We start from the raw sequence: 27,796 nt of genomic DNA, 5'->3' as shown, positions 1-27,796 counted from the left end.
CCTTCACCTGCAAGTCAGACAACCTACCCACCATAAATTTGTGGCCACACTGACAGGTGCCACCAGTAAGCAGCGTGGTCATGCATGCGTCACTGCAGTGACAATGAAGGGCTTCACAATTTAAAAAATATAGATGGAAGATCTATTAAGGGAACAAACCTAAATTTAAGATTATACATTCCATGGTAGGCTTAGCACCCAAGAATGTTTTTTTAAAGAAAGAACATAATTCACATGTTGGTTTTGCTTCAAAACATATTATGCCTAAAAGCTGTGCGAAATTACATTTTAGGGCACAGCAGATGCATCATTAGAACCTGCTTGGCTGATGTGGTTAAGGCAACGCCATTTCTGTAACCTACACAAAGGAGCAATGTGGTGAGCACACTGGGAAGAATTCAGCCCAGAGCTAAGCTCCACCTGCACAAGCCTTTCTGCTCACCTGATGGAACGATCTGCCTCTTGCACCTGCCTGTCGACTTCTCTGGGGGCTCCCCTGAACCAATGCAGGGCCCCCCCACAGGGGGCGCAGAGGAGAGCAGAGCAGGGAAGTCCTGGGGTGGACTTCTGCTGGCAGGACTACTTAGCTGAATGCAGGCCAATGCTCAGCCACCATAGACTTTCCAACTCAAGGGTCCAGACTATAATCTTCCTGGTGGGCTGGAGATGACTATGCAGTGTGAGATCAAGGAAATGAACCCACACCCATCAGAAAAGGAGGCAAGTGCCCTAATCACTGTGCAGCCCCACGGCAGTTTCTCATGTGCCTAAGAGACCTGATTATTTGTCAAGGAGGGGATGTTCATGTGCCTGTGGCTTGCTTTACAGTCAAGGTGAAATAACAGCATTCAGCATCCAGGCTCTATTTCGCTAATACTGCATTTGTCCTACCTCAGAGCAACAGTCTATCGTTCTAGTGACTGTTGAAGGAGCAGGACTAACCAAGAGCAGAGGCTCTTGAGACCTGGTCTTGGATAGAAGGGGAGGTTGGCTGGAATAATCCCATGTTGTGAGTGGCTGGCCTAGCACTTGACAATCCTCACCCCCATCAAACAAGGCAGCATTAACAGTACTGGAAAAGCAGAATACTTTTTACACTAGAGCAATAGAAATAGCCAGGCTACCTGTTTTTATAAGGAAGAACAAACATCCCTATGATGTATTTTGAACACCAGAAATTAATTTTGGTTTATCGTAAAATAAAACGTTTCAAAAAGCTGAAACGGAGGTAGAAAGTGTGCTTGGTTACCTGACACGTCTTCACTGAAGAAAACTCATCCCTTTTTGCTTTTTAAATCCCATAGATTGTTCAAGTGCCCCTAACACCTTTATTTAGAAGCCATTCTCTTCGCATAGACAAGAGTTTTTGTTTTTGTTTTAAAATAATGAACCACACAGGTTAAAAATGCTAGATGCATACTGAGTTCTAAGTGCTGGAAGCCACGGACGATTGTAGAATACTCTACTCTCTGAGATGTTTGTTTATTTTTATTTTTTTCTAGGAAGCTAGCTTTTTATCAGGTGAAACAAGAAGATTCTGCCATTGCAGGTGTACTTTACAAGAGTTGTATGTACAGATTCTTTACAAAGATGGGGCCAATTGATCCCAGTATAATTCCACTGGCTGCAGGGTGATTATGTCAGGGATGAATCTGGCCCTAGATAGGACAGCTGCACCTCTCTCTCCGTGCGAAGGAGGAGTAAAGAACATAGAACCAGTAGAATGTTTCTGGGTAGCGGGGGAAAGTCTGTAAACATAATTCTCCACCATTACAAGAGATGGGGGAGGGAAAGTTAATGCTTTAACATTGATGAAGATGGCGGCTTGGCTAGACGCAAGGGGTTCTCCCAAGGACGCTTTCACTCCTGTTTTCAAAGAGCAAGCCTTAGCATTAACAGACGAAATATTGCCATTATCATTCAATGTATCAAGCTTAACACACGGGGTAAGATCACAATGTACATAATGGCAGAGTTCATGTCCTAATAAATATTTTGACATACCCCCTGTGTGGTAGGTTTAATTACCTCGTTGTTGTTGTTTGTTTGTTTTCTTCCCATATTCTGTACAACAGCTGCAATTTATGAAAAGGTAGAAGTCTCTTGGAAAGTGGTTTTAAAAAACCCAACAAGTCTTCTTGTCTTGTCTCAGTTAGCATAGAGAATGTTGTGTAAGGAGAGGGGGAAAGTTTTGTTCCCTCAAGAAATGCACACAGTTCCCACTGGCTGACGAGAATGCACCTTTCAGAGAGAGGGGGAGTCATAAGGAAAAACCTTTACAAAAGTGGTAGCTTATAAGGATGGTGGGTGCTGCTTATGCATCCCTTCCAATGAAACGCAGCAGAATAAAGCACTGTTAGTGGTATTTCTAGAGTACAGTACGGTACATCGTTTTCAGATGAAAGTCAGCTAGAAGTGGGGGCACTGCTGTTGGTCTCATACCTCTTCCACATTCTCTACAATGACTTTTTCACAAATATACCCAAATGGCAAATGAAGATCAGAGCCACAGAAACACATGACACAAGCTTATATCTTGTTTTCCTTTTTGCTTAGTCATTGGTTTGTATGCATGTTTTCACTCAAAAAAAGAGCAACATATAAACAAAAGTGTAGCTCTTTTTTTTTAAAAAAAAGACTTGGTTATACAGAACAGTTCTTCTTCAGTATAAATTTCACCTTCTTTTTTCTTCTTTTGTACGTCAGCTAATAAGAGCAACAGATGTAATGGTTTTTTCTTAACAGTCTTGAACAGGATGGATCATTGAGAGAGACACACACAGAGGGAAGTGAATCTTCTTCTAAAACATGTGCTATGGAGTTGGGTTTCTGTTCTTTTTCCTTTACTTAAGTGAGCTGGAAAGTGGTTGTACTAAACTTTTTTTGTCGTTTTTGTTTTCATTTAAATACAAGCAGCATTACATTAGTCAACAAAACATGCCCATGACACAGCAATCACAAAGAGCTTGGAATCACTACTGTGGTGTCACAGGTCAAACCACCAGTCAGACATATATACACCAGTGTCAATTATTTAAACTACAAAAAGAAAAGTTGCATTATTTCTGCTGATCCCCCCCCCAACGCCCCCCCAGCAGTGACTGATTTAAGACTGTTGTTGGTAGCATAGCAGGGCGGACAGGACGAAAATGTTAATCTTCCGGCTACATGTGCTTTGAAAATGCAAGTAGGGGAATATTTCTGTACACTGGCGGACGTATTTGTGCTGATCAGTTATGCCTTTCTCGACAATGGTCGTCTCCCCACCCCCCCACCCCCCTTGTAGTCTGTTATTCAAAAGGAGGCAGAGCTGGCCTTTTTAGATCGCTTGATCATGCTGGGGTGGAACTCGGTGTGGCGACGCGCATGCTTTGTCAGGTGGTCACTCCTCATGAACCGCTTCTCACAGAGTGGGCATCGGAACTGCTTCTCCCCAGTGTGGGTTCGGTAGTGTCGTGTCAACTCATCAGAGCGGGAGAACTTTTTAAGGCAATCGGGCCATGTGCAAGGGAACGGTCGCTCACCTGTGGGAAGGGAAAGAAGAAACAAAGCAGTTAAAGGAAGCAAATTATTATTATAACTAAAGCTGGTTGTTTAAATCCTAGCATTTGATTCCTTAGAATAACCTTTGGCTATTCCCCAAGATGTTGCTCAGCTACAACTCCCATCACCCCCAGCAAGCACGGCCAACAGCCAAGGATGCTGGGAGTTGTAGTTCAGTAACATCTGCAGGGTCAAAGGTTCCCCCACACCTGGCTTAGAAGGTCATCAGATATATTTAAGTATTTCAGCATAGGTAACACTTAGAGGATGCTCCATTAAGGTAAGCAGGTGCTGTGAACAAAATGTGTTAGGTGTCTCACAAATTATTGTACTATCACTGCAAAAAGTGTAGCAGGAATCAAAAGCCTGAACTGCATTAAACCCCAACAATGGCATCTCCAGTTAAAATACTACTGAGAGACACGGAACAGCTGCTTTGCCTGGCCAAGAGGTCAGACAGCCCTATTCTGGCACTAAGTTCCAAATTGTCATACCATGTGATGTTTCCAAATAAGCTGCTGAGCAGCTATTTGTATCAGATATTAAGAATATGACCTCTACCACAGGGCTACAACTTCTCTCATCCACACTCAGATCCATAGCATTTCATTTCCAATACAGTACTAAGAGATACCCAAAGTGATTATCTCGTACTACAATTGGGCAAAGCTATCCTATACAGGTCAGTGGGAGATCCCACAGTGGAGGCGCCATGGCATCCTAAGCTCTGCCAGGCTCAGGGTTGGTGTAGTTTTATGATCATGGGGTGGTGGGAGGGAGAACAGAAGGGCTTTACAACTGTAGCTTCAAAGTTTCCTCGACACCCCCCCCCCCTAACCTTTTTCGCCTCCCACTGGTGGCAGTGGAGCCGACTTCTGCCTCTGCTGACAGGGAGGAAATTCCAGGGCAGCCAGCCTTCCCCAGGAGCTTAGGATTGCTGTCTTAACCTGCAACTTCCGGGCAGTTCTATGTCAGTAGGGCATGATGACCAAGGATCTTACTGTGACCTAATTACTTTAAGAGGCAGGAAGCCAGCAAGCCATGCCTAAAATGCTACTCCAACCCTTTGTCATCCTTCACAGCAATTTCAATTTGGAAACCACCTAGGAGAAACAAAAACACCTTGCAATTTTTTAAAAATAATAAACAACTCATCCTTCCTTATTATTGTTTTTCAGTTTGTGTTCTGGCCGGGTCTGGAGGCATTTGCGTCCTTTCCCTCGCTCCCACGCCCTGCAAATATATATTATTAAAAGTAAAGGCAAGTCTGAGCCAACTTTGGTCAGACACACCAAATGCAGACACTGTTAGGCCTTCACAGAAAACATGAACAACCTGAGTCCAACTCCTCCAAGATGAGCACTCCATCCACATTATGGATTGCCACGAGGTGAGCTTGTCCTTCATGCCTGCTCCTGCAAAAGCCCTTGCTGGACCCTGAGGTGTTTGACAGCTTCTGCCCAGTCTCTAACATCTCCTTTGGGGACAAGGTAAGGGGCTCATGAGGAAACAGATTATCTGGACTCGTTCCCATCAGGGTTCATGCCCTGGTCCTTCTACAAGGTGTGCAATCCGACCGCTGCTGTTGGATCTCTTGGGGACTTTTGATGCCACTGACCATCTCCATGGCTTGAGAGTTGGAGCCACTGTGCTACTGTAGTTTTGCTCCTACCTCATGGCTGGTACCAGAGAATAGCCCTGGGGAACCAGAGGTCTACAGCTGGGGAGCAGGGTGCTGCAAAGCACAACTCCATTCCCCATACTACTTAGCCAGTGAAGCCTCTGGGAGATCCCTTCAGGAGGCTTGGGGCACAGTGACATTGCTATGCTGATGACACAGAGTTTTTCTATTAAATCCAATAGGCACAAGCTGAACCGGTGGAGTGGATGAAGGTCAGCAGACGGGAGCTGAATTCTGCTTAGACAGAGACACTTTGCGCAAGTGGTTCAGAAGCCTGAGAACGGAGGAGTCTGGCTTTTCTGGAAGGTGTTGCACTCCCCCTGAAAGGACAGGTATCCTGCTTTTGGGGGCTCTTGGCACCATATTTGCCAGTGGAGGCCCAGGCAGCCTCTGTGGTGAAGAGCGCCAGGCAGCCCTTTCTTGTGCATCAGCTGCACCCTTTTCTGGCCACTGGGACACCTCTGGATTCCCCAGAACTAAACTTCTGGTCTCATTGTTTCAACTGTGCTTTCACTGTTTCAATTGTTGTACTTTTTAACTTGCCTGGAGTCTTGTACATTTTAATTAAGGATGCTTTAATGCCTCACTGGAATCCTTAAAGTGTGTTTTAATTTTGTGTGGATCTTATGATTGATTTTATAGTTGTAAAGCACTTAGAAGTCATTCTGGCATGTAAGTGGTATACTGTATAAAAAATAGTAACAATTAATTATATATAGGAGGACAACTCAGGATTGGATCCAAAGTTTTTCCTGTCCCAGGAAGGGAACCTTCGGGTCTATATATCCAGGCCTGAAAAAATATTAAGCTAAAAGCTTGAGAACAGTAGGCCTAAAAAAGCAGCTCACCTGGTGTGGACAAAATAATAACAATAATGTCAGAACACCCATGAAAGAAACTAAGAGTCCTAGATTTCAGTTAGCATTGTTGTCACCATGACATAATTTCTCACACCCCATACAGGAACATCTTCAGCATTTCAAAATTCTGTACATATTAAGAATATTGTGAAATGCACTTCTCAGATTCAAAGTTGTGAGACCAGCCAAATAATATAGCTGATAGAATGCTCCAACACTACTCCAGTGTAGTACCTGAAACTTGATCTAAATAGATGGGCCTATTAATTAATTAATTAATTAATTAATTAAGGTATATACCACTTAATGCCAAAATAGGTGCCCAAGTGGTTCACAAAGTATAAAAACCAGCTACACTTATATTAAAATAATAAACATCCTTCATTAAAATACACAATAAAGCCATCCCTTTAAAACAATACAGCAATTATTCAGTGCGGAGTTATGGACAATGTCTGCCCCTGCGATTTCTATGGAATTTAAGTGTGCATAGCTGGGCACTGATATGTGGCTGCTGGAAGGAAACATCTATTGTAGTTCTCAGACTGCAATGTTCTACACACCTCCTCACTGAGATTTCCTTTGGAGCAAACATGCACAGGATTTCTAAATTAAATGTGCTAAAGGGTGGATTATAGACGCATCCCAGAAAGATGGCCCTCAAAATAGAGTGTGCTTGGGACACTGCAATAGTTGACCCTCATATATGTGGCAGCTACCAAGAAAGTCAAACTTCTAAATCCTTCCATGCTCTATTGACTTTTTTTGTTTTCAGCACTCACCCAAACAGTGAGATATTTTCCTCAATCACTGCCAAAAATGAATAGGTTTTGTTGTTAAACACAGAAGTGGAATGTAATGTTGGTTGGAATATCATTTACTGCAAGGTCTTCCGAACATTCCACTTGGATGGATGCCATGCAGTGCCAGCCAAAGATTGCGAACAAGGAGAGCTTAGTTTTCTATGAATCATCTCTACAAACCTGTGCTAATTTTATTCCCAGCATCTCTTTCATGTGCACCAGCAGCTTGTAAGAAGTAGATGTCATTAATTATTTCTGTATTTATGAGCTGGTTGACTGTTCGTCACTTGGCATCATAATAAAGTCAACCATCGCTGTGAGGAATGAGACTAAAAAGGATCCCATATCCCAACTAAATAGAGAAAAACAAATCTGCTCTATCTATTGCCCTGGCGGATCTGATTAAGTAAATTGAACTGCCCCTCCCCCTCCCCACCAATCGCCTTTGATACATCAACAAGGACAGATGTGATTGAGGGTGTCAAAGCACATAACTAATGACAAATGCTACCTAAACCATTTACGGGGAGCAAACAACCATCAGGAATAGCTTTTACGCCAACAGACTGTTCTCAGAGACACTAACATTAACATTATGAATCTGTGAAGATGATATAACCTGCCAGATATCCATACCCACTCGCTGCTTCCAATCTTTCCAAACCCATCATTTAACAAGATCTCAAAATAACATTTTAGCCTCTCAGTGGGCAGCAAGCTGAACCTGGACAAAGGGACTGCTCCTACTTAGGCCTGAACTATCCAGATTCTGTGGCAAGGCAAGATACTGATTTGTATCAGGAAAATTTATATTCTGCTCTCAGTATGTTATGCAAATCAGACTATGTACATATGCACATTTGCTTATTTTTCTGTAAAGCTGAATAAATGAACACATGTAGAAGTTCGGCAAGAAGGCTTATGGAGTTGTTGATTTTTAAGGGCAGAGAAAACTTGCAGAGGGCAAAAGAGCTGCTTGCCTTTTCAGAGCTGTGTTGGCACAGCAATGTACACTCGGGGCTTCAGCAAATGTGGACTTTCCAATTCAACAGCATGAGGAGATCTGCACATGTAAAAGGGTTTGTGCACAGAGCCACACCTTCTTCCCTGCCAAGCTGGGTGTGTGCATCACGGTGTCCCTGTATCCACAAAGGACCGCTGAATTCAGATGACGGCATATTCTCAAATACAACTCCAGAACCCCATGGACTAGAAACTTGTTTTCCAAAAGCAAAGCAAAACCAAACCACAAAATGCAAACTGTGACTATTAGGAATCCAGGAGCTGCCTCAGACATTATGCTGTAGCCTAACTGAAATCCCAGTTAGGGACTTCCGGTTACCGCCAGCAATGATCAGCGAGGAATCCTCAAGCTCCAAGTTTCCTGGCACTGTGAGGGAGGGGGGAGCCGCAAGAGCGCCACGGACCCCCCCAAAAAACCCCAGATTGAGCTTTCTGGGGACGTGAGAGCTCAGCTGCACCCAAAAGTGACTCCTCCGCTCCCCGGTAAGCTCTTTTAAGAGCCCCGAGAGCGAGCGGAGTGCAGAGTCGCCATTTTCGAGCAAATCGCTACCCTCACAGCGAAGCTCCGAGCTGGCAGCGGAGGAGCGGTGGATTTTTCCCAAAACAAAGGATTTGAAGACATTGGACACCATGGGTAAGGGAAAGAATTTTTTTTAAAAAAAATTAATTGAAAGGAATTGGCCACGGGAGATTAAAACAGGAAGTTGATCTCCCCCATTGAGAGAACGGTGATGCAGTTAATTTGCCTGCAGTTTGACAGGAATTTATTAACTTCCAAGGATTGGACTTAAAACCTTCCCCCTGAGGCAGGGTAAAGGGGAGAAGGCCAGGTTGTGATCCAACTCTGAGATTCCTATTGAGTCCCAGGAGAAATGCAATGGGGATTGGTGGGTGTTTCATTGAACTCTAACATGAAACCCCCTAAATATATTGTATTTATGACTGGAAATGGTTTTAAAGCTAAAGGATCACAATAGCAGCTTTGAGCCCATGTGCTCAGAGAGGTGATAAACCGAAGAAGCAAAATGAGAGGCACTGTTGCTGAGAAGCTTGGTTCAGCGGGAATTGTGCCCCCCCCGCCCAGAGTCCCTGCGTCCTTAGGCCTTGCCCTGAGTGAGGAGCATCATTGGGGTGGACACAGAACACCCCCTTGGGTGAGTCAGCAAGAATCCCAGCACATGATGGTCACAGGCAGGAAGCTGCACATTCCCCCAATTCAATCCAGTGCCACATCTAATACAACAAATAACTGGCTGAATTGTGGGTATCCCCCACTGAGAGTAAATGCTCTCACCCAAATTAAATTAAGTGTGTTCCGAGAAGTCCATGGCCATCCCCTTTAAGCAAGGGTTAATTAGGTCTGGCGTATTCCTTTTTACATTACAGGAAACCTTCCAAATTCATGCCTTTTCAGTAAAGACAATGGTATCTTGCTAAAAATTGATTAAGAAAACACACCTTTATGGCTGGGATTTCACCCTGTGGCATGACAGTTAATTAACTCAACTCAGGATGTCCCAGGAACACTCCATTGGTATCTATTGTGAAATATCACTCAGGTACAAGCCTGGAGCCTTTGTGAAAAAAGCCCCCCTACCCACACATACATTCAGGGTGAGGCAGTAAGGTATCGTTTTTTTCCACATAAATGGGTGCACTTCCTTCTTGAAGTTGCTACACACCACTCTGGTTCAGTCCTCTGCACACAGACTGTTCCAAGCGTCTCCACATGTCAGTCTTTGGGCTGCCCTACACAGACTCTTTCCGAGATGCACTAGGCCCCCTGATGAGCCTCAGGCGCAGGCTCTTCCTCCCTTGACCTAGGCTTTAGCTAGACTCCATTTACCTTCTCTCTCCACTCATTTCCTTGCTTCCAAGCCACATTGATCGTTTTTGTTTTCAGGACTAGACAGGAACCCTCTGTGGAGAGAGGTACCAGCCAGTGCCTTTCTATTTTTGAACCAATTTAGTAGGGTTTAGAGAATTCAAAATAAAGTTGTACTTTGATGCAAGGGCTGCGTTACTCCCCCCCCCCCCACTGCCTGGATACAGAATCATTTCCACAAGTGTGAGCAAAATAACATTGGAGGAGGATTCTGTGATGGAGAATTTTGTGATGGAGCCCCCACCTGTTACAGCTAGAAGGCCTAAAACTTGAATCACCGCCCTATTTTTAGTTACAGGTAGGTAGCCGTGTTGGTCTGACGTAGTCGAAACAAAATTAAAAAATTCCTTCCAACAGCACCTTAAAGACCAACTAAGCACACTTCTTCACGAAAGCTCATACCAAAATAAAAAAACTTAGTTGGTCTTTAAGGTGCTGCTGGAAGGAATTTTTTAATTTTGTTTCGCCCTATTTGTGTTTTCCTTACCCAACCGCTGCATCTCAACTTTCCTGTTTTTCTTTGTCTGTTAGTTCCCCAATTTTTCTCTAATCTGGCTCTAGATTACATTACATTACACATTGGAAATAACACTTTGAAAGTAATATTTCCCCATAGCAAAGCTGGATCTTTCAGACTTCACCTCATTGTTCATTTTAGGCAACTTTCCCTCTTTAGTTTCTGCCATATATCTCCACAACAGTAGTTAAGAATGTGGGAGTGGCTGCCTGGGATTGCTTCATTAACCCTTCCAACCACCCGCTGTGTTTCTGGAGTGGGGATGCTATCACCCTTCAGCCTTTATTAATTTAGAAATAAATATCACAGTTGCAGAACGGTGCTGACTCACTGGTGCAAACTCACTCATATTGATCCATGCTAAAGAGAAACATTGCTAGAGATGTGTCCATGCAAATATGTACTGGCAGGCTAGTAGGCCTGGTAAAAGAAGACAAAAATATATATTAATAGATCTGGGAGGATCTAAACCTCATTCCCTGTGAGGGCTTAGAAATAGGAGAATGATTGTCTAATTATTGGGCGGGATTCAACATGAGTCCCATCAGCAGAAGCCCTGTGCAATGGGGCTTCCCCCCTCCTTTCCCTGCATCCCACCCCCAATTGGATTGGGGGGCAGAGCACCCCCAGAACAGTGTGCAGGGAAGGCGGAGGGGTTGCGCCACCTGGAAAGCTGAAATGCTTGCCTAGACAGAACGATCACCTTCATGTGATGTTGAATTCCTCCCATTATTTCATAACAGTAGTATTATAAAAGGTGAACTGGTAGCATCAGAAGCAGCTAACAAATCAAGGAGAAAACTAAGGCATCTCATTATGTGGCCAGACAACTGTTACCGGTCGCCTGGGGATACCTCACAACATTTCTGCTATGAGAGAAGTCCTCTCTTCTGCTGACCTAACCAAGACAAAGTACTGAGGGGCGTATTGTGGAGCAGTATCCACACTTGGGCCCAACCTGGGAGTCAAACAGATGAAGCAAAAAATGTTGATGGCTTGCACGGATCTGGAACACCATTTGTATCACTGAGAGAGCATTCACTGGGCAGGCCTGTAAATGCAACTTTGGATAACACTCAGACAAGCTCCAATGGAGATCCAATACCCTGTTTCAGCAAAACCAGATCTCCAAACTGCCACTTCCCAGATCCTCATCCTCCATTCATGGGATTTTCTGAGCATTTCATTTGTCACCACTGGGACCATTGAGGTGATCTTCACAGCACTCCACTGGAGTACAAAGCACTCCACCCGCCTACAAAACGACAGCACAATCCTCTTTATATGTGCCTACTCAGAAGTAAGCCCCACTGAGTCAGGTCTGGATGACTTCCAGCTCAGTAGGTGCAGGATTGCAGCCACGATAGCCATTAGTGTATTTTAAGCTCTTCTTCCCCAAGAGTCAATAATCAAAATGCCTCCCAAATACCATTAATTTTAATTTTAATTTATTTAAGACATTTATATAACACATTTCTTAACAGTATACATAAAACATTCCGGAGAAAATGGAACAATAAAACAATTATTAATTATCATAAAGCCAAACACTACCTTAGTCATATGCCCAAAGTCCAGAATGAAGGTCCCTGTCTAATCTCATCTGGGAGGGAGTTCTGCTGAATGAACAGAAGGCAGCACATGGTTTCTGGTCACTTTCAAAGAAAAATAACAAGGACTGGGCACACAATGCCCTTAGGCAGATGTCCTTTGAATTCCGGGCACTGGATTTTCTATGGTCAACTCCAAGACTAAATTTTGCTAGACAGAATGGGGTGTGTGACAAACCCTCTGCTAGAATAAGTACACCTGCATTATGCTGTGCGCAAGGGAAGAGTCATATTATGTCCCTGACGAACTGAATCCAAGAATGAAGCACAATATTATTTTAAAGAAAGAATGGCAGACTTCTCTTGTAATGAAAGACGTCTGTGTCAGATTTACCCTGACTCCTGCTTATGCAGATAGATGAAATAGCACATACCTTGGGGGGGGGGGGCGGCAGCGGAGGAAACCAAGGTGAGCAATGGGCTGGAAATCCTCAAGGGCTCAGGGCATTCATTGTGTCAGAATGTACACAGGCAATAGAAAGACAACGCATAACCCACATGTATTAACCAAACTCCACCGCCAGGAAAATATTATGATCCAATATTTCATAGACAGCAGCTAACGGAAAATGGATGTGAGCTGTGGGGATTTTCTGTGCTCTTCTTTATGACTAGCAGGATTCTCTGAAACACAAAGCAAACAAACTACCCTTCTCTTCCTAAGTCCTCATTGACCTGCTAGCAACTGTTGGATGGCAGTTAAAAAAGATAAGCAGAGCACAGCGGGAATTGGTTGTATTTCCCACACAGGAATGTTATTGGACAATAACTCTCTTCTTCCCTGACCATTGGGCAAGTTGGCCATGCTGGCAATGACTGATGGGAGTCAAACATCTGGAAGGCCACAGCTTTCCTCCTCCCTTCCCTACAGAAGAGACTGAGCTAGTGAATGGACACTGCTAGGCACAGATGTTTCCCAAAACAGCAGGGCATTCCAGGCATCTGCAAGTTCACTGGACTCATGGTGGGCTAAGTGCACAGGACATGAAAATGTTATGCCTCCGAGGATCACTATTCCCTAATGCCAAAGGAAACATATTGCCTTCCTTTCCCTGCCCTTTGGATTTCTCCTCCCTCTTCTTCACAAAATAACCCTTTTTCTCACCACCTAAAGACTCTAGAGTCCCATCAGAGCAACAGATTACTGAGGGCAGGGAAACCATAATGGAAAAGCCCGACCTCAGCTCACAATACAAAGGATATACGTACAAAAAAATGGATTTATACAAATCCCATGGAAAGAATTGTATTCATTGTGCTACATGGGGTTCTTATTGAGGGACTGGTGGTGGTTAAATACCAAGTACAGTGGTGCCTCGGTTTTCGAACGTAATCAGTTCCGGAAGATCATTTGACTTCCAAAATGTTCAAAAACTGAAGCATTTACTTCCGGAAAACTCAATACGGAAGCCGCGTGGCATGTTTGACTTTTGAAAAGCGTTCGAAAACCAAAGCAGTTACTTCTGGGTTTTTGGCATTCGAAAACCAAAACTTTTGACTTCCAAGACGGTCGAAAACGGAGGTACCACAGTATTAGTAACTGGCAGTCTCATATGTCTGTGGCCTCTGCACATTTGTGAAAACAACTATTACAACAGACTTTGAAGGTCCAAGAAAATGTGCCCAGATACTCTAGTAGTGCCATGTGGAAATGTAGTATACAGAAACATTTCTGCAAATATCAAATAAGCCATTATTAATAAGGACATCTTCATTCTATGGAAATGGTAGGTGGAGAGAATAACATTGCTGAGGTCAGAAACCAGGGTGGGTGGGTGCCTAGTGTTAGTGACCATTTATATATTTAACAGTGGTGGTTTTCATATAAAGTGACAGAAGGATAATTTCAAAAAATACGAGTTTTGAGATATGATGTAGTGGAGCAGTATCTGTAACAGATTCACAGAGATGACCAATACCAAAACAAATTTTATTTAGAAAAAAAACAATTAGATGGGTCAGGTGCAAAAAGCAGGTGCTACCATATTTACTTCCTGGGAAGTTCACTCTCTGCTCCTTGACAAGGAAGGAAAGCCATGAGAAAGCACAGACGGGATGCAGCCCAGCAGCCCAGTGACCATTCTGTACCTGTGTGAATTTCTACGGAGGTGGTGAATCCCACATCCACACCAGTGTCAGGAGGTAAAAGTGCATCTGTTTTCATTAGATTACTGTGAAACACCTCCTTTAGATATGATGTTGGATAGATTTTGGCAACACATTGCTTTCCTCTGGTTTATACAAGAAAGCTTATCTAGATGCCTTCATGAATATAGCAGTCTGCCAAACTGTCCCTGCCATGTTTTCTGAAGAGCAGTTTTCTATTTCCTTCTACTGAACTTGCTCAGGTATTTGGCCATTACAGCCAACCTCTGCTTCTCATTGTGACAAGTGCCCAGGTATTCAGCTTCCCTTCCAAAGCATTTCTGGTATAACAGTGGTTTCTAGGATGAGAAATGGAGGCAGTCAACAGGATTATTAATAATGCCCACAGAGTAGCAGAAAATCCAATAAAATAAAACGACTTGCATTCACCTTCTTGCACATATCAGCTTGGTAAGCAAGGTGCCAATTGCGCTCAGAGTTCAGCTTCTGCAGAGGGAAAATGGGTCCTATGGGGAAACAGAAATGGGGAGCGGAAGACAGAGCAGGTTAACAACAGCCCTGTATTTTGCCAGGAAACACTGTTGACCAAGAGCTCTAGATAGAGCACAGATGGGAAAACGTGTGGTTCTCCAGATGGTCTTGGACTCCAGCTCTTGCCATCCCCAATCAACATGGCCAATGGTCAGAGATGCTGGGTACTGGAGCTCAGCGACACCTGGAAAGCTCCATGTTGTCTTAGCCCTGCTCTGGAAGAAAATAAAAAACAGAGCTCCAGAGCTCTACTTCTATGGATGGAAACCATAATGTTCCCTAGGGGCAGGGCAAGTATTAGGCATACTCACAAGCTTGCAGTGATGGGACACTGCTGCTCCTAAAACTTACAGAGATTATGCCAGTGGCCTGAGGTAAATTACTGCCAAAGAAGGTCAGTTGTTTGTCTTGTACTTTACTATCCTGCAGTTGGCTGGCTGGCTGGCCGGCCTTGAATCTGCCTACTTGGCAACAGTTTCAGTAGATCAGCTGGAGGAAGGCCTGTAAATTCAAGTGAAGTCCAGGCGCAGAATCCCTGCAAACAAATGGCTGGTCTGGCAAATGCTGTGATGCGTCCACGTGGTAGGAGTATACTCCCCAACATTCATTTTATTACACTAGTGTACTCTAAGGGCACAGAGATAAGACCAGAAAAGGGGGTTAAAACCAAATCCTCCTGACAGCTGATACTGTTTGCTTCCATGCCTTGGCCATTGAAAAAGTGCACCACACATAAAGTAGTGCTTTAAACTTATTATGCTGCCAATTAGGCCGCTTTACTTACAAAAAAGTCCAAGAGGTAAATATAGAAGTTACAATCAAACACTGATAGCTAGATCCCCCGACCTGAAACAAAATGCTGCCCTGTGCCCTGCATCCTCTTCTTTTAACAGGGGAGCGGCTGCTCTTCAGGCTACCAGCAGCCAGCTATGCCATCTATGGGGCTCAAGCCGGCCAGCTCAGCCCCTTTCCCTCTCTTAGAGCCAGTGTGGTGTAGTGGTTAAGAGTGGTAGACTCGTAATCTGGGGAACCGGGTTCGCGTCTCCGCTCCTCCACATGCAGCTGCTGGGTGACCTTGAAGTCTCTCAGCCCCACTCTCCTTGAAGTCTCTCAGCCCCACTCACCTCACAGAGTGTTTGTTGTGGGAGAGGAAGGGAAAGGAGAATGTTAGCCGCTTTGAGACTCCTTCGGGGAGTGATAAAGCAGGATATCAAATCCACATTCTGCTTCTTCTCCTTCTTAGTCCCTTTCTCTTTTCAAACTGACACTCCACATTTTATGGCTCCTGGAGGGGACTAAGTATGCTCAGTCCCCATTGGGCTCTCTTTATTGAGGGGGGGGGAGGTATTGCCTTGTAAATACCCTGAGGTTCACTAGAGAACGCTGGCATCTCCCCCTTGTTTCTTAGTGGCCTTGCTTTGGTCCAAGTCTTTTCTGCTGGACTTCAACTACCTGAGAAAGAGTGCTAACTACATTTTAAAAATTGTGTTTGGGTGTTTATAATATTCAACCAGCAGTAAAATTAAAAATTAAAATGTTTCCCCAGAATGCTAATAACTTTATGAACTAAAATAGGGTTGGGCCCCTGGAGCTATTACTGGAGAAGAAATTCTATGGAAGTGTAGCAGCTTTTGAAAAGTCCCAGACTCCCAGCTCTCAAATGAATTTGGGGGAGCCACTCCCCAGCCCATCTTAACTGATACGAATGCAGAAATAGGGTTAGGGTCAGGGGTACAGGGAGACAATAATAGCTGATGACACTGCGTAGCCACATAGGGTTGACAGCAGAGGTAACAAGCCAATGCACACCTAAACCCCAAATCCAGAGACCCTAATCTGAATCCCAACCCTGGCTCCCTGGTCAGATCCAGAGGGGGTACATGCCCACATTCTGAACATGCTCTCCTCCCTCCCTTGTGGAGTTCCCTCTTCAGAGGAGGCCCAGGGCCATGGGCATAGCCAGGGGGGGGGATGGGGACAGCTGCCCCCTAAATCAATAAAATTCAATAAAAATACATAACAATCCTGGCTACACCCATGCCCCTTAAGACCCAAGAGCTTCTTTCAAGCTCAAAAAAGGTGGGGGAGCATTTCCCTTTAAAAAGCAGTTTCAGGGATAAGGGTGGCATCTGCCACCTGGGAGGGGTGAATGACCAGATACACATACGGAAGGCAAGTGTATGCTTCTCTATATCCTTGCCGCCAGCTGCAGCCTTAATGTTAGGAGTCATTAGGATACAGATTGAAAATGAAATGAAAACAAAACAAAACATGCACCATAAAGCTTTTATAGACATCTAAGGTGCAGTCACATTTGGGAAACAGGTTACAGTTATAATTTGCACCACAAAAAAGGGCTAAAGCATTTGGAGCTCTTTTAGAAAAAATATGAATTGGAGCATGCATGATAGACAATTTTTAAAAAGTGACTGATTTGAAGAAAATACAGAGAACTTTCTCTCCCTTTCATAATACTAGAAATACAGGCGCACCCAAGGATTAATGATTTACTGTGAATGTGCAAATTGCTGCTCCCTGCCCATGAGCAGCAACAAACCACAACCCTTGATTTAACATTGCAGATGCACCATGGATTGAGGTTTGTTTTGCTCATACAAACCACAATTGGCAAGTCAATGACACACCTTGACTTTGCAAAGTGGCTTGTTTGGAGCAAAACAGCAACACAACCCCCAGTTGGAATATCAAACTAAATCCTACATCACTGTTTGTTGCTCCCACTCACTAGCAAGGAGTAGTGAAGTGGGAGCAATCTGCGCATTCAAGGTAACTATTTACTATGGCTTACCATGATGTATCATCCGGGACGCGGGTGGCGCTGTGGGTTAAACCACAGAGCCTAGGGCTTGCCAATCAGAAGGTCGGCAGTTCAAATCCCCATGACGGGGTGGGCTCCTGTTGCTCGGTCCCTGCTCCTGCCAGCCTAGCAGTTTGAAAGCACGAGGTGCAAGTAGATAAATAGGTACAGTAAACGGCGTTTCCGTGCGCTGCTCTGGTTCGCCAGAAGCGGCTTAGTCATGCTGGCCACATGACCCGGAAGCTGTACGCCGACTCCCTCGGCCAGTAAAGCAAGATGAGCGCTGCAACCCCAGAGTCGTCCACCACTAGACCTAATGGTCAAGTGTCCCTTTACCTTTACCATGATGTATCACTGATTGGCAATAGTTTCAGGGCCGGAAAGAAAAGAAGTATTTCTTGCAACACAACCAACTTATAGAACTCAGCATATAACATGCTACAACTATTATCTGTGATAGCTAAATGGAACCTCAGTGCTTAGGCAAACAGCAGTGGAGCATGTCCTTTGTAAGCTTAGGGTGGGCTCCTCAGGGGCCTCTGGATGCCCACAGTTGTAAGCAGAATGCAGTCATCCTGCAGATGATTTATTGTGCTTCTATTTACAGTTGGGCGTCAGCCTGAGGCAGCTTTTAAACAAATAAAGAGAAAACTAAGAATGGAAAAACGGAGCTCTTAGAAAGGTTGCATTCACCCCATAAATAAAAGGGGTACAGGAAGAATGAATGAATGTCCCCACAATCCCCAAACTCAAAAATCCAGTTACCACAAACAATACAAAGAAAACACTCCAAAATACCTTGCATTCCTCTTTGTCGCCAAAGGCTTCTGGAATGTGTGCCATTCCTGTTTTCTTCCAAGAGTGCTTAGGGTCTTCTGAGCTCCTCCGCTGTCCAAGCACCCACCCACCAGCTTGCATCAGCACTAGGCTATGCAGTTCTTGTAATTACCACTTGATGCCTGTCCATCATAGCCGGAGATGTATCCAAATTGCCCATAAATTATTGAAGTCTCAATGGATGGGTGAGCAGTATAGGAATGTGTTCAGACTAGGATTTCTTCCATGTTCCAGAATGCTGCTGTTATCTCCCAATGTTTGGCACTGGCCATGCTACTCCTTCGTTCTTCTTCTGGCATGGACTATCCCAAGTAAATGATTCCTGGCTGGGCAACAGAGTCTGAACACTCAGTTCCAAAGACTCAAGATCAAGAATTCCACTCTCACTGAATCCAGAGGTTTACAAGCGTCTGGATACTTCATGGCCAGCTGGCAGCAGGTCTGCAAAGCATCCTTTTCCTTCATATATGTGATAAATAGTCAGCTTGTTAGGAACACACAGAAGCCACAAAGATACTGATGCTGGTGAGAAAGAAAATGCATTTAGATCCACGATATGTGCATTTCTAGAGTCAGGTATCTGCTTGCTAGGAAAACACGGCCCATAAAGAAGAGTGAATAGACCAGAGAAGCCACCGAGACACAAACCAGTAGCTTCATAGACTTTAGCACCAATATCTCAACTTTAGCAAAATTGTTTTTCTTACTTGGAAGAAAGAAAGGTAATTTGAACAGTGCAGGATAGCCAAGCAGCAAGAATGGAGGACCAGGTCTCTGGATTACTCAGGCGTGGATACAGCATTTGGGTTAGGTATCTACCTGTCCCTGTGAGACATTTCTGTTGCTGCACAGCTGCATTTTGTAATCTCTACAAGGATTCAGGAGTCTCCTGTATTAAAAACCACAAATTTCAGGATGGCAAGATGTTTCCGTTTTTTAGAAAATTAATATACTTAATATGCGTGCTGTTTTCAAAAGCTTCAAACTTGCTTCTTTCTTTGTTTTTACTGATTTACAGAACTGAGAAAGTTGTAACCATTTTTCTTTCCTTTTTGCATGAGTAAGAAAGAGAACCATAACCCACTGACTTTGCAAGATGCAATAAATACGCTGTAGATTGCTGTTCTGGCTCAGAAAGGGCAGGGTGACATTGGCTGGGCCCAAACATTCCTAGGCAGTAACAGTTTACATATTATAGGAGCCAGTCTACATATTATATGAGTCAAATATTTTGAAATATTAGGGAATGGGCTCTTTCCAAGCAATTGGAAAGTGGAAGGTCCAGATATTTGAATCTTCACTTGATTTCCAAAGCCATTGCAGTCTTGAGATGCAGTTCAGCAAATACTTGCCTTCTTCCACATGTTCTGGTCATCATCTCCAGATCCCTTGACCCCATGAAATATGACTGATGTTAACCAGTGGCAGGGCTTTTTCCGATGCCCAGCCTGTGGAACACTTTGCCAACTGAGATATGTCAGGTCCCATCACTTTATTGTTTTAGTCAGCCAGCAAGAACATAGTATTTAACACCTGCCAAACTAGTGAAAATGTTGAAAAAAGAAAAAGTAAATGCAATGGAGAAGAGAGATCCTTTTTCCACATTTGGTGGTCCTGTAATCAGGGAATTCTGGGAATTTAAATTTACAATAAATTTAAAAAGATATTTTTAAAAAATTCCCCAAAAAGCCCAAGGCATTCCTTTTGGGAATGGTAACAACAGAAGTCCCTAAAAAACAAAACAATTATTATATGCCACCACTGCTGCTAGAATCTAATTGGCACAAAGGTGGAGAATTAATATGGTACCCACCAAGGAAAAGTGGCAGTTTAAAATGCTTGAATATGCTGAATTGGCAAGCATAACGAACAGGGGAAGAGAAAAAGATGATAAAGAATATAAGGAGGATTGGAAAATGTTTATTGAATGTTTTAAGAACCAGTATAAACAAGTAAATCCCACCTAGCAGGTCTTGAGTAAATCCAGCAGAATAGGAGTTAATAGAATTTAACAGAAGAAGAAATTCGAAGATTAAAAATTTTGAATATGTGATGGGGGGGAGGAACCAGGAAAAGGGTGGAAGGGGAGTCACCAGGTATTTAGTCGTAGGTCGAGATTGGTATGAAAGTTGTACAACTGGGGGATGGAAGGAAGGGGAGGTGGGATGTGTGCCTTTTGTTTCTGTATTAAAAATTACCATATATATATATGGTATATACTATATCTATCTATCTATCTATATATATATGAACTTTTAGATGGTTTACAGTTAACACTACTTTAATTTGAAGGCTATTTTAGAAATTATTATTGTGGTTAGTTCATTATGTTAATAGTTCAGTTTCATGACTGTGCCAAGGAACAGGAACTGCAAGATATGCTTTAAAAGTTGTGTAAAGTTTTGATTTGTTAGCTGTATTGAGTTTCTTTTGGTGTTTTTAAATTTGGTGTTTTTGAAAGTTAAAATATAGAGAGAGGTGTGTGTGTAACTGTATATCTATCTACATAGATATAAATAACAAATATTATGAATATTTGTTCATAATATTTGTTCATATTGTTCATATTATACAGTGCTATGGGAAAGTAATATACTTGCTCAGAAAGATACTGCATGTTCATTTTCTAGGAAGCACAAACAAAAGAAAACAGAACATGCTCTTTTCTGCAAAGGGACAACATGGAGAAATAAATCATTAATACTTCCATTTTCAGAATGTCTATTTGTGGCAATTATAGTTACCAATTTTGGTGTGAAAGAATGAAGCTTATGAGTAACTCTGACTCTTATTGCTCACTGCTTTCATCTTCAATATGCATTTTATCCCCCTTAGGATACAATATGTGTGTTTTATACTTGAGATGAAGAAGAAATGAAGAGTAGAAAACAAAGTTTGTGAGGAATAGAAACTGTTCTTGCCATTTAATCAGGCATTATCAATATAGTATTAGAGTCAAATAGAATGCATTTCACTATTCACACAGTATTTTCACTAGCATAAGAGTTTTAAAAACAACAGGATTCTTGCAAAGAGAAATCCTTACTGTCGCGCCAGTCACCTCAAGTAGGCATTGTGTTCACAAGAGCATATCCTCGATCCATCCATTCACACACTGCATTTCTCCCTGTGAGTGAATAATAGGGGAAGGTTGGGACTTCTGATGTGGAAGACACAACATATTGTGAGAACTTTCTCTCAAACACAGGGTAGATGTTGAAACCACATGTAACTTCCATCTTATCCATGATAACTGCAGCACTTTGAACTTAATTACCATCATGGATTTAGGCCCAAAGTTCTATTTAAAAGATACCAATGTTTGCTTGTTTTTAGTGTGTATGCCAGAAACTAGAAGGAGACCTCAAATGGCACACATTCCAGAGAGGTAGCGGTGAGGCTTTCTAGAGGCTGCTGGACTGCAACATCCCTGAGGACTAGCAGGCTGCCTGAGGCTGATGAGAGCTCCACTGGGGATTGAGTGGCAATGACATCAAAGAGTACCACCAGTAATAAGTCAATTATAATTTAAATGATTTAAGGCATTGCCAAGGTAGTTGTATAAGTGTAAATACCAGTAGGATAGGAAACCATTATCTGTATTCAGAGCCAAATGACACATATTGAACTTCTCAATTCCTTGTTATTCCAGTTTTACCATGGAGTCTTGCTTTGAAGCTCCTATCCATTGCTAACTTTGAGATTTGGGGCTTTGTTTGCTCTTTTGTTATGCCACATGCAGCCCTCAAAGCAAGATGTACTTCTGACCCCAGAAGGGGGAAAGAGCCTGTTTGGGAGACAGCTGTAATGATCGTGGTTTACAGACCCATAATGCTTTGTTTAACTCTCTCACCTTAACTCACACACTATGACCTTCCACAACTTTCATAGAGACTTTCAGCATGATTAGGGTTACACTGATGCAGATCCCCCACAGCAGGGTTAGAAACTCCTAATGGCTAGGAGGGCCTGGTGTGCTCTGGTCCATGGAGTCACGAAGAGTCAGACACGACTAAACAAAAAAAACCAATGGCTCTCAAGTCTTATTCTTCAAATGACGGACTGACTGTGATTGATTCTCAGTTAAATATCTGGCCAGTTCAGATGACAACCTGAGCTCAGTTAAGAGCTTTGAGAACTCAAAGAAAAAAGTCACTTGATCCAGGGACAGCCCACATATATATTGGCCTATTCCAATACTTTTTCTTAATGGTGACTGCTCCTGTTCAGACTGCACAGAAAAAGCATTTTGGCTCCGGAAATTCATTCTGAAGGTGCAGAAAAAATATAACTTATAGAATTCTACAGGATGGAGTAGTATTGTGTGAGAACAGTCCAGATCCAATGATTCCCAGGCACGTGCTGCCAGATGGTGGAGATGACAGTTGCCATCCTGGCACCCCAGTGTCTTTGCTTGGTCGCAAGTGGTTGAAAGCCAGGTGCAAAATGTCCACAGGGTCCACAAGGACCATGCAAGTGCCTCCAGGCCCCCTTCCCACTTGGACATGGAGCAGATGCACCCTGAATCTGAGGAAGCCCCTTCAACTGGAATAGTATGCCCTGTGCTTGGGGGTAAGTTGCTCAGTACGGCTGCCCTCATAAGCCAGGGCACAGGCTGCTATGACACCTGTAGTCTTACACTGTATAATGAATAAATACTTACTGAAAAAACATTTTACTTGAAAGGGGGATTGAGCAGGATTCTGACACCGTTCTTGAGAATAAAATGTGAGAGCATGTGATATGCATTAAAAATGTAAGACAATGGAGCAGCCAAGGGCTTACCTGCACCTTATTTACACACTGGCTGTGAAAGGCTGGCCCAGAAAGCAAGTTCCAATGAAGAAAAGGGCCTATTTAAGTATACATTAAAAGTTGTACATAATAAAAGCAGAAATGTGCTTTAGAGAGAGAGAGAGAGAGAGAGAGAGATATCCCCAATGTCCAATGGGAGCCAGCCCAGGGAGTGGGGGCAGGCAGGCACCATTGAGGAAATGCCACCATACAGCTATGGAGCACACAGTATATACCATGGGACTCAAGGGATTATAATCGGGCAAGCAAGCTTTACACTCAAATATAGAGCCCAAGGGTCTTGCTTGCTAAGGACACAGACAAACCTTTAAACAAGGCTCCTTGGATTTTCTCATTAATACAATTGTATTCTCTCCCTCCCCCACTATAAATAAAAATAATTCAACTTTACACTAGAAAATGTGGGGGAATTACTAGCAAAGGGAACAACTTTGTATGGGGGGGGATATTTAACTACGTACTACAAGCTACTACTAGCTGTAACTAACTCAGTGATACAAATGAATTTCAAAGAGCAAAACAGAGCATAGAGTTTATTATTTCTCACCCAGAACACTTTTCCAGCTAGTGAAAGGCAGAGAACCAAATCCTTGGTGGGAAGTAGAACCTAATTCTGAATGTATGTACAAACCTAGCAAGTCAATTAATAATGCAAATAATTTGCATTCCTAACTTGCAGACCACTGAGCAGATGTCATTATTGGTAGAATATAAACCAGTGGCAGGTAGGGATTGGGGAGAATTTCACTCCAGTACACATTTCAAACCAAATCTATTAAATCCGTACTTTGCAAAACAGTATGATAACTGAAACATTTTAATTGCCAAAAGCACGTAATTCCAATCCAATCCAATCCAACTCTGATGTTACTGGTTCAACATTTAATATGGGCACCAAAGCTAGTGGGACAGTCTCAGGTGATGAACTTCTGCACATTCACAAATTAACTGGAACTCCTGCTCTACTAAGGAAACTGGCTGGTGCTGCTCTACCTCTTTTCTTTCCTATGTTCTGTGTTTTAACCACAGGAATCACTGTTGACTGACACACAACCCTCCTTTTCCTGTTCATCTTCCGGTCTGAACTGCTATACGATGCCAGTTCTGTCAGCAGAAAAACGGCACTGGGAGTCCCTCCCACAGTAGACAGAACTAGGCCAGAAAGACACTCCAGCGGGGAGTTCAGCCAGAATCCACATTCTGCCACTCCCTCCTGGAGAAAGATACTTTAGTACACAGATGTTTGTAGCACTACTGGCCTTGTGTCAGTTCCTAAAACTACGATCTCTTCCTCTTCCAGTTGGCTTTTCAGGGGGGAAGTTGTGGTGGGAAAATAATCTACAAGAAAAATGCTAATATTGAGCAACATGAGTTTCTCTCTTGCCTCACTCAGTCTCTCCCCTTACTAGGCCAGCTTCCACTTTTAAAAAGCCATGCAGATTGTATGCATCATGCAGTGCTCTCAATCAAACCTTAAAATCTAAAAACACAGCTTTTCGAATTAGAATTTTAATTGCTATGTTTTTATATTACTAAGTTAACATGCTGCAAAACTGCTATATCATCCAACTCAGGGCACAAAATATCTTGTTTTATGGATAATTGGGGTTGTGAATGAGAATTCAGCATTTACTTCCCCTCTCTCCCAGTCTATAGACACTGCCAAGGCAAGTGCCAGTCAAATGTAGGGTACACCCATGTCCAAGACTAAACAAAATATAGACACACATTTTCTTAGGACTTGCGTCCAAATGTATAAACACATAACTATGAAAGAGTCATGTTCTGCCACTGCCATACCACAGAAAAACATAGCCCTGTGTGCCATCATAGCATTATAAGAAGCTGCCAACACATGTGTGCACACAAATGGATAACAGGTCCTTTGCTGGAAAAAGTGACATTCACCAGTCACTTGGTCTTCCACAAAAGCTTTACTTAAACATGCACCTGCGAAGCAATTAATTTTTCTTTTGGTGATGCACATTGAACACTGCAATGAAAACCAGCTGTGTTCAGTAGCAGAGGGTGTGATCCTTACAGTGGGTTGGGTTCTAAACTGGGAATAAAACAGTAAGCATTCCCTTAGAAGTAACACTTTACTGAAGACACACTCAACCGCTGATTCTAATACCTAAGACATAAGGCAGGCAAGCAACATATCTCCATTCAAATGTCTCAAATGAAGATGGCTACTGTATTATGGAGGATTAAATGAAAACTGAAAGTCATTTCAAAAGATAGATGGGAAGGTTTCCAAAGAGAGACTTCACACACTTATCCCTTTCTCTGTCCAGTCAATTATACACAAAAATGCAGTGAACATCAGGATCACCCATGTGTCTTTTCACAAGAATTCAGAAAGGACGTCATCAATCCACAACAACCGCCAAAACCAGGCCACGCCCAGTGAGTTCTATGGAACCAATATGTGCCATGGAGGCCCAAGCAAATGCAGCTCTAGAAAATATGCTATTTGAGGAAACAGCTGAGGAGGAATGAAGTTAGCTTGCCATTCTCTAGTTCGCTTAATTGAAATATAATTCTAGGCAACACAATACAAGATCTGCAAGGAGACCTCTGGACAGATGCCCTGGCAAGAAGCTAAGAGTCATCATGAAATGCATCCCCTTAGTGCATACATCATCTTCAGCATGCCACTCTGTCTCCCCCTCCCACCCCTTGCGTTTCTTCCATCCTCAAATAAGCATTTTTGGACTAAACAGCTCCTCTACTGGCCTGAGCTTCTCAGTGTAAGCACACCTAAGTGATATACAGAAGCAAGAGAGAGGGGAGGGGGAAACCCAAGATTCAGTAGCATGACAAGCCAGTGAAAACACCCTTTGCTCTCCTCTCCCCTCCCACCCACCGTCTTGACGTGCCGTTTGCATCGACACCCTGTACCCAAACGTAGCCAGCCTGCTCTCTCGAGCGCTAGAGAGCAAGGCAAAGCTGCCAGGTAGAAACTGGCCGGGAAGAACAGGAGAGCGAAAATCATCGCCGCATCTTTAAGAGGGGTTCAAACGAGGACAACCGACATCTTTTTTTTAAAGGAAAAGCAGCAGCGGCAGCAAGAACAGAGCCCTGTTTGCCTTTATGTAACGGAAGCATTTCTGTAAACAGGTTGAGCTGTCCGGCCAGCTCCGAGTCCCTCCCAGCTGCAAGGTCCCCCTCCCTGCCCCCCACTGAGCCCCCCCATGGCACCCCAAACTAACCTGTATGCACTCTGTAGTGGGCTTTCAGATGGGACGATTTGCCGTAGACCTTGCCACATCCGCTGTAGGGGCACTTGTGTCTTTTTTCCGTGGCCAGCTTCCCTTTGGCGGGCGCCCCGCCGCGAAGCAGCGAGAGCGGGTCGGACCCGCTGCCCGCCTCCTGCCCCTCGGCGGGGCTGTGCGAAGGGCTCGACCCGGATTCGGTGGTCACGTCGCTGTCTGACCCCGCATCCTCGTCGGGGCTCTCCACGCTGTCACTGCAGATGGAGGGGGTCGGCAAGGGTCGGTATTTGTTCAGGTCCAACAAGCTTTTGGCAATGGTCACCAAAGTGCAATAATCCTTCCAGGCGTCCCTGGGGTCGTTCATCTCTTTGGTCACGGCGGCGGCGGCGGCGGCAGCTTCGTCCTCTTCTTCCTCGGGCATCTTCAGCAGCTCCGCTTCCCGGGTCACGTCTGGCTGTGCCACGGAGCGGTTGGAAATGGACACCAAGCACTGGGCAGCCACGAAGTCCATGTACGCTACCGCGGACATCCTGCGGCCGCCGATCAGCCACGCTTCCCACCAGGGGAAAGGAGGAGTGGCGAAAGCGAGTAGATCCAAGGGCAGGAAGGCGAGGGGGGGCTTGGTCGCTGCCCGTCGGTCCGTCGCTGCCTCGGGGAGGGCTGGGTGGGTCGGGGGGCGGCTGGTTGGGGAGGGGGTGCTGCAATCTCCGGGCGGCTCCTTGCTCTGCCTTCAGGCTGCAGATCGCGGGGGGAGGTGCTCAGGCAAAAGGATCCACTTCCGCGGTTCGGCGTTTACATAACCACGACCATCCGTGCCCGCCGCCCCCTCCCCCCTGAGAAAAGCAGGGAGAACCGCCGCCAGCCCCACCTTTTGACCTCGCCGCCGCCGGTCGCCGCCCCTCCTTCGCGCCCGCAGATGCCGGCCAACTCCAGGGGAGATCGCGTTCGGATCCTGGAGGTTTTCCTGCCCTCCCGGAGGGAGCACGCGGGATGGGCTGCAATCTTGGCTAAGGCTGCCTCCTTGCGAAGAACAGTGTCACAAGTGGCGATTTCAAGTAATTCAAGTAGCACCGAGGGGGTGTTTCCCCCGCTCGCTCGCTCGCTCTTGCCCCTCCTCCCCACCCCGAGAGAGAGGCAAATGGAGCGGGAGGAAAAGAGGTCGGTGTTTCCAAAGCCCAGCCCCGAAGAGCTCCCTCGCTGGCTCGCGCCCGGAGCCCGTCCGTCCGTCCTCAGACTTGGCGGAGCCTCGTCGCGGCCGCGCTCGTCAGAAGGCGCCCGGCGGGAACCTCCGCCCCAGCGGCGACGACCGTGAGCTGCAGCCCGCGCTGCCCGCCCGCCTCCCTCTCGAGTCGCTCGCGGCTCTTCGCTGCTCCGGCCGCGTCTCGCTCAGCACCGACTTCGCCGAAGCCCATCCCGCGTCTCGCTCAGCGCCTCTCCTCCGCCGAGCCCCGCGCGACCCCCGCCCCGCCCGCCCGCAGCACCCAGGGGCGGCCGGGAGAGTGATGCTACTCTGTTTACCTTCTCCCGCTGCCACTCAGAAGGCCTTTTG

At 44.6% G+C, this 27,796-nt stretch overlaps 1 protein-coding gene across 7 annotated transcripts; it reads right to left on the bottom strand.

The window, feature by feature from the left end:
• Positions 1–251: 251 nt before the first annotated feature.
• Positions 252–27,796, bottom strand: KLF9 (KLF transcription factor 9). 7 transcript variants are annotated; one of them, XR_009558301.1, is made up of 5 exons: positions 26,245–27,796; positions 14,458–14,534; positions 14,011–14,366; positions 11,867–11,928; positions 3,397–3,524 (listed from the first exon to the last, which is right to left on the bottom strand). XR_009558301.1 is itself a non-coding variant. In XM_035099576.2 (3 exons), the coding sequence occupies exons 1-3, from the start codon at positions 26,774–26,776 to the stop codon at positions 3,459–3,461; spliced, it is 675 nt and encodes a 224-aa protein (XP_034955467.2). In that variant the 5' UTR covers positions 26,777–27,796; the 3' UTR covers positions 3,314–3,458. The 7 variants fall into 7 exon arrangements, 3 of the variants coding, with proteins under 3 accessions (XP_034955466.2, XP_034955467.2, XP_034955468.2); XR_004691553.2 differs by having other exon boundaries at positions 11,867–14,366; XR_004691554.2 differs by lacking the exons at positions 3,397–3,524; positions 11,867–11,928 and adding an exon at positions 18,176–18,736 and having other exon boundaries at positions 14,348–14,366; positions 26,245–27,795.

Source organism: Zootoca vivipara, chromosome 11 (genome assembly GCF_963506605.1).
Source record: "Zootoca vivipara chromosome 11, rZooViv1.1, whole genome shotgun sequence".
Classification (NCBI taxonomy): Eukaryota; Metazoa; Chordata; class Lepidosauria; order Squamata; family Lacertidae; genus Zootoca; species Zootoca vivipara.
The sequence above is the reverse complement of the archived record's forward strand: the minus strand, read 5'-3'. Positions and strand labels throughout refer to the sequence as shown.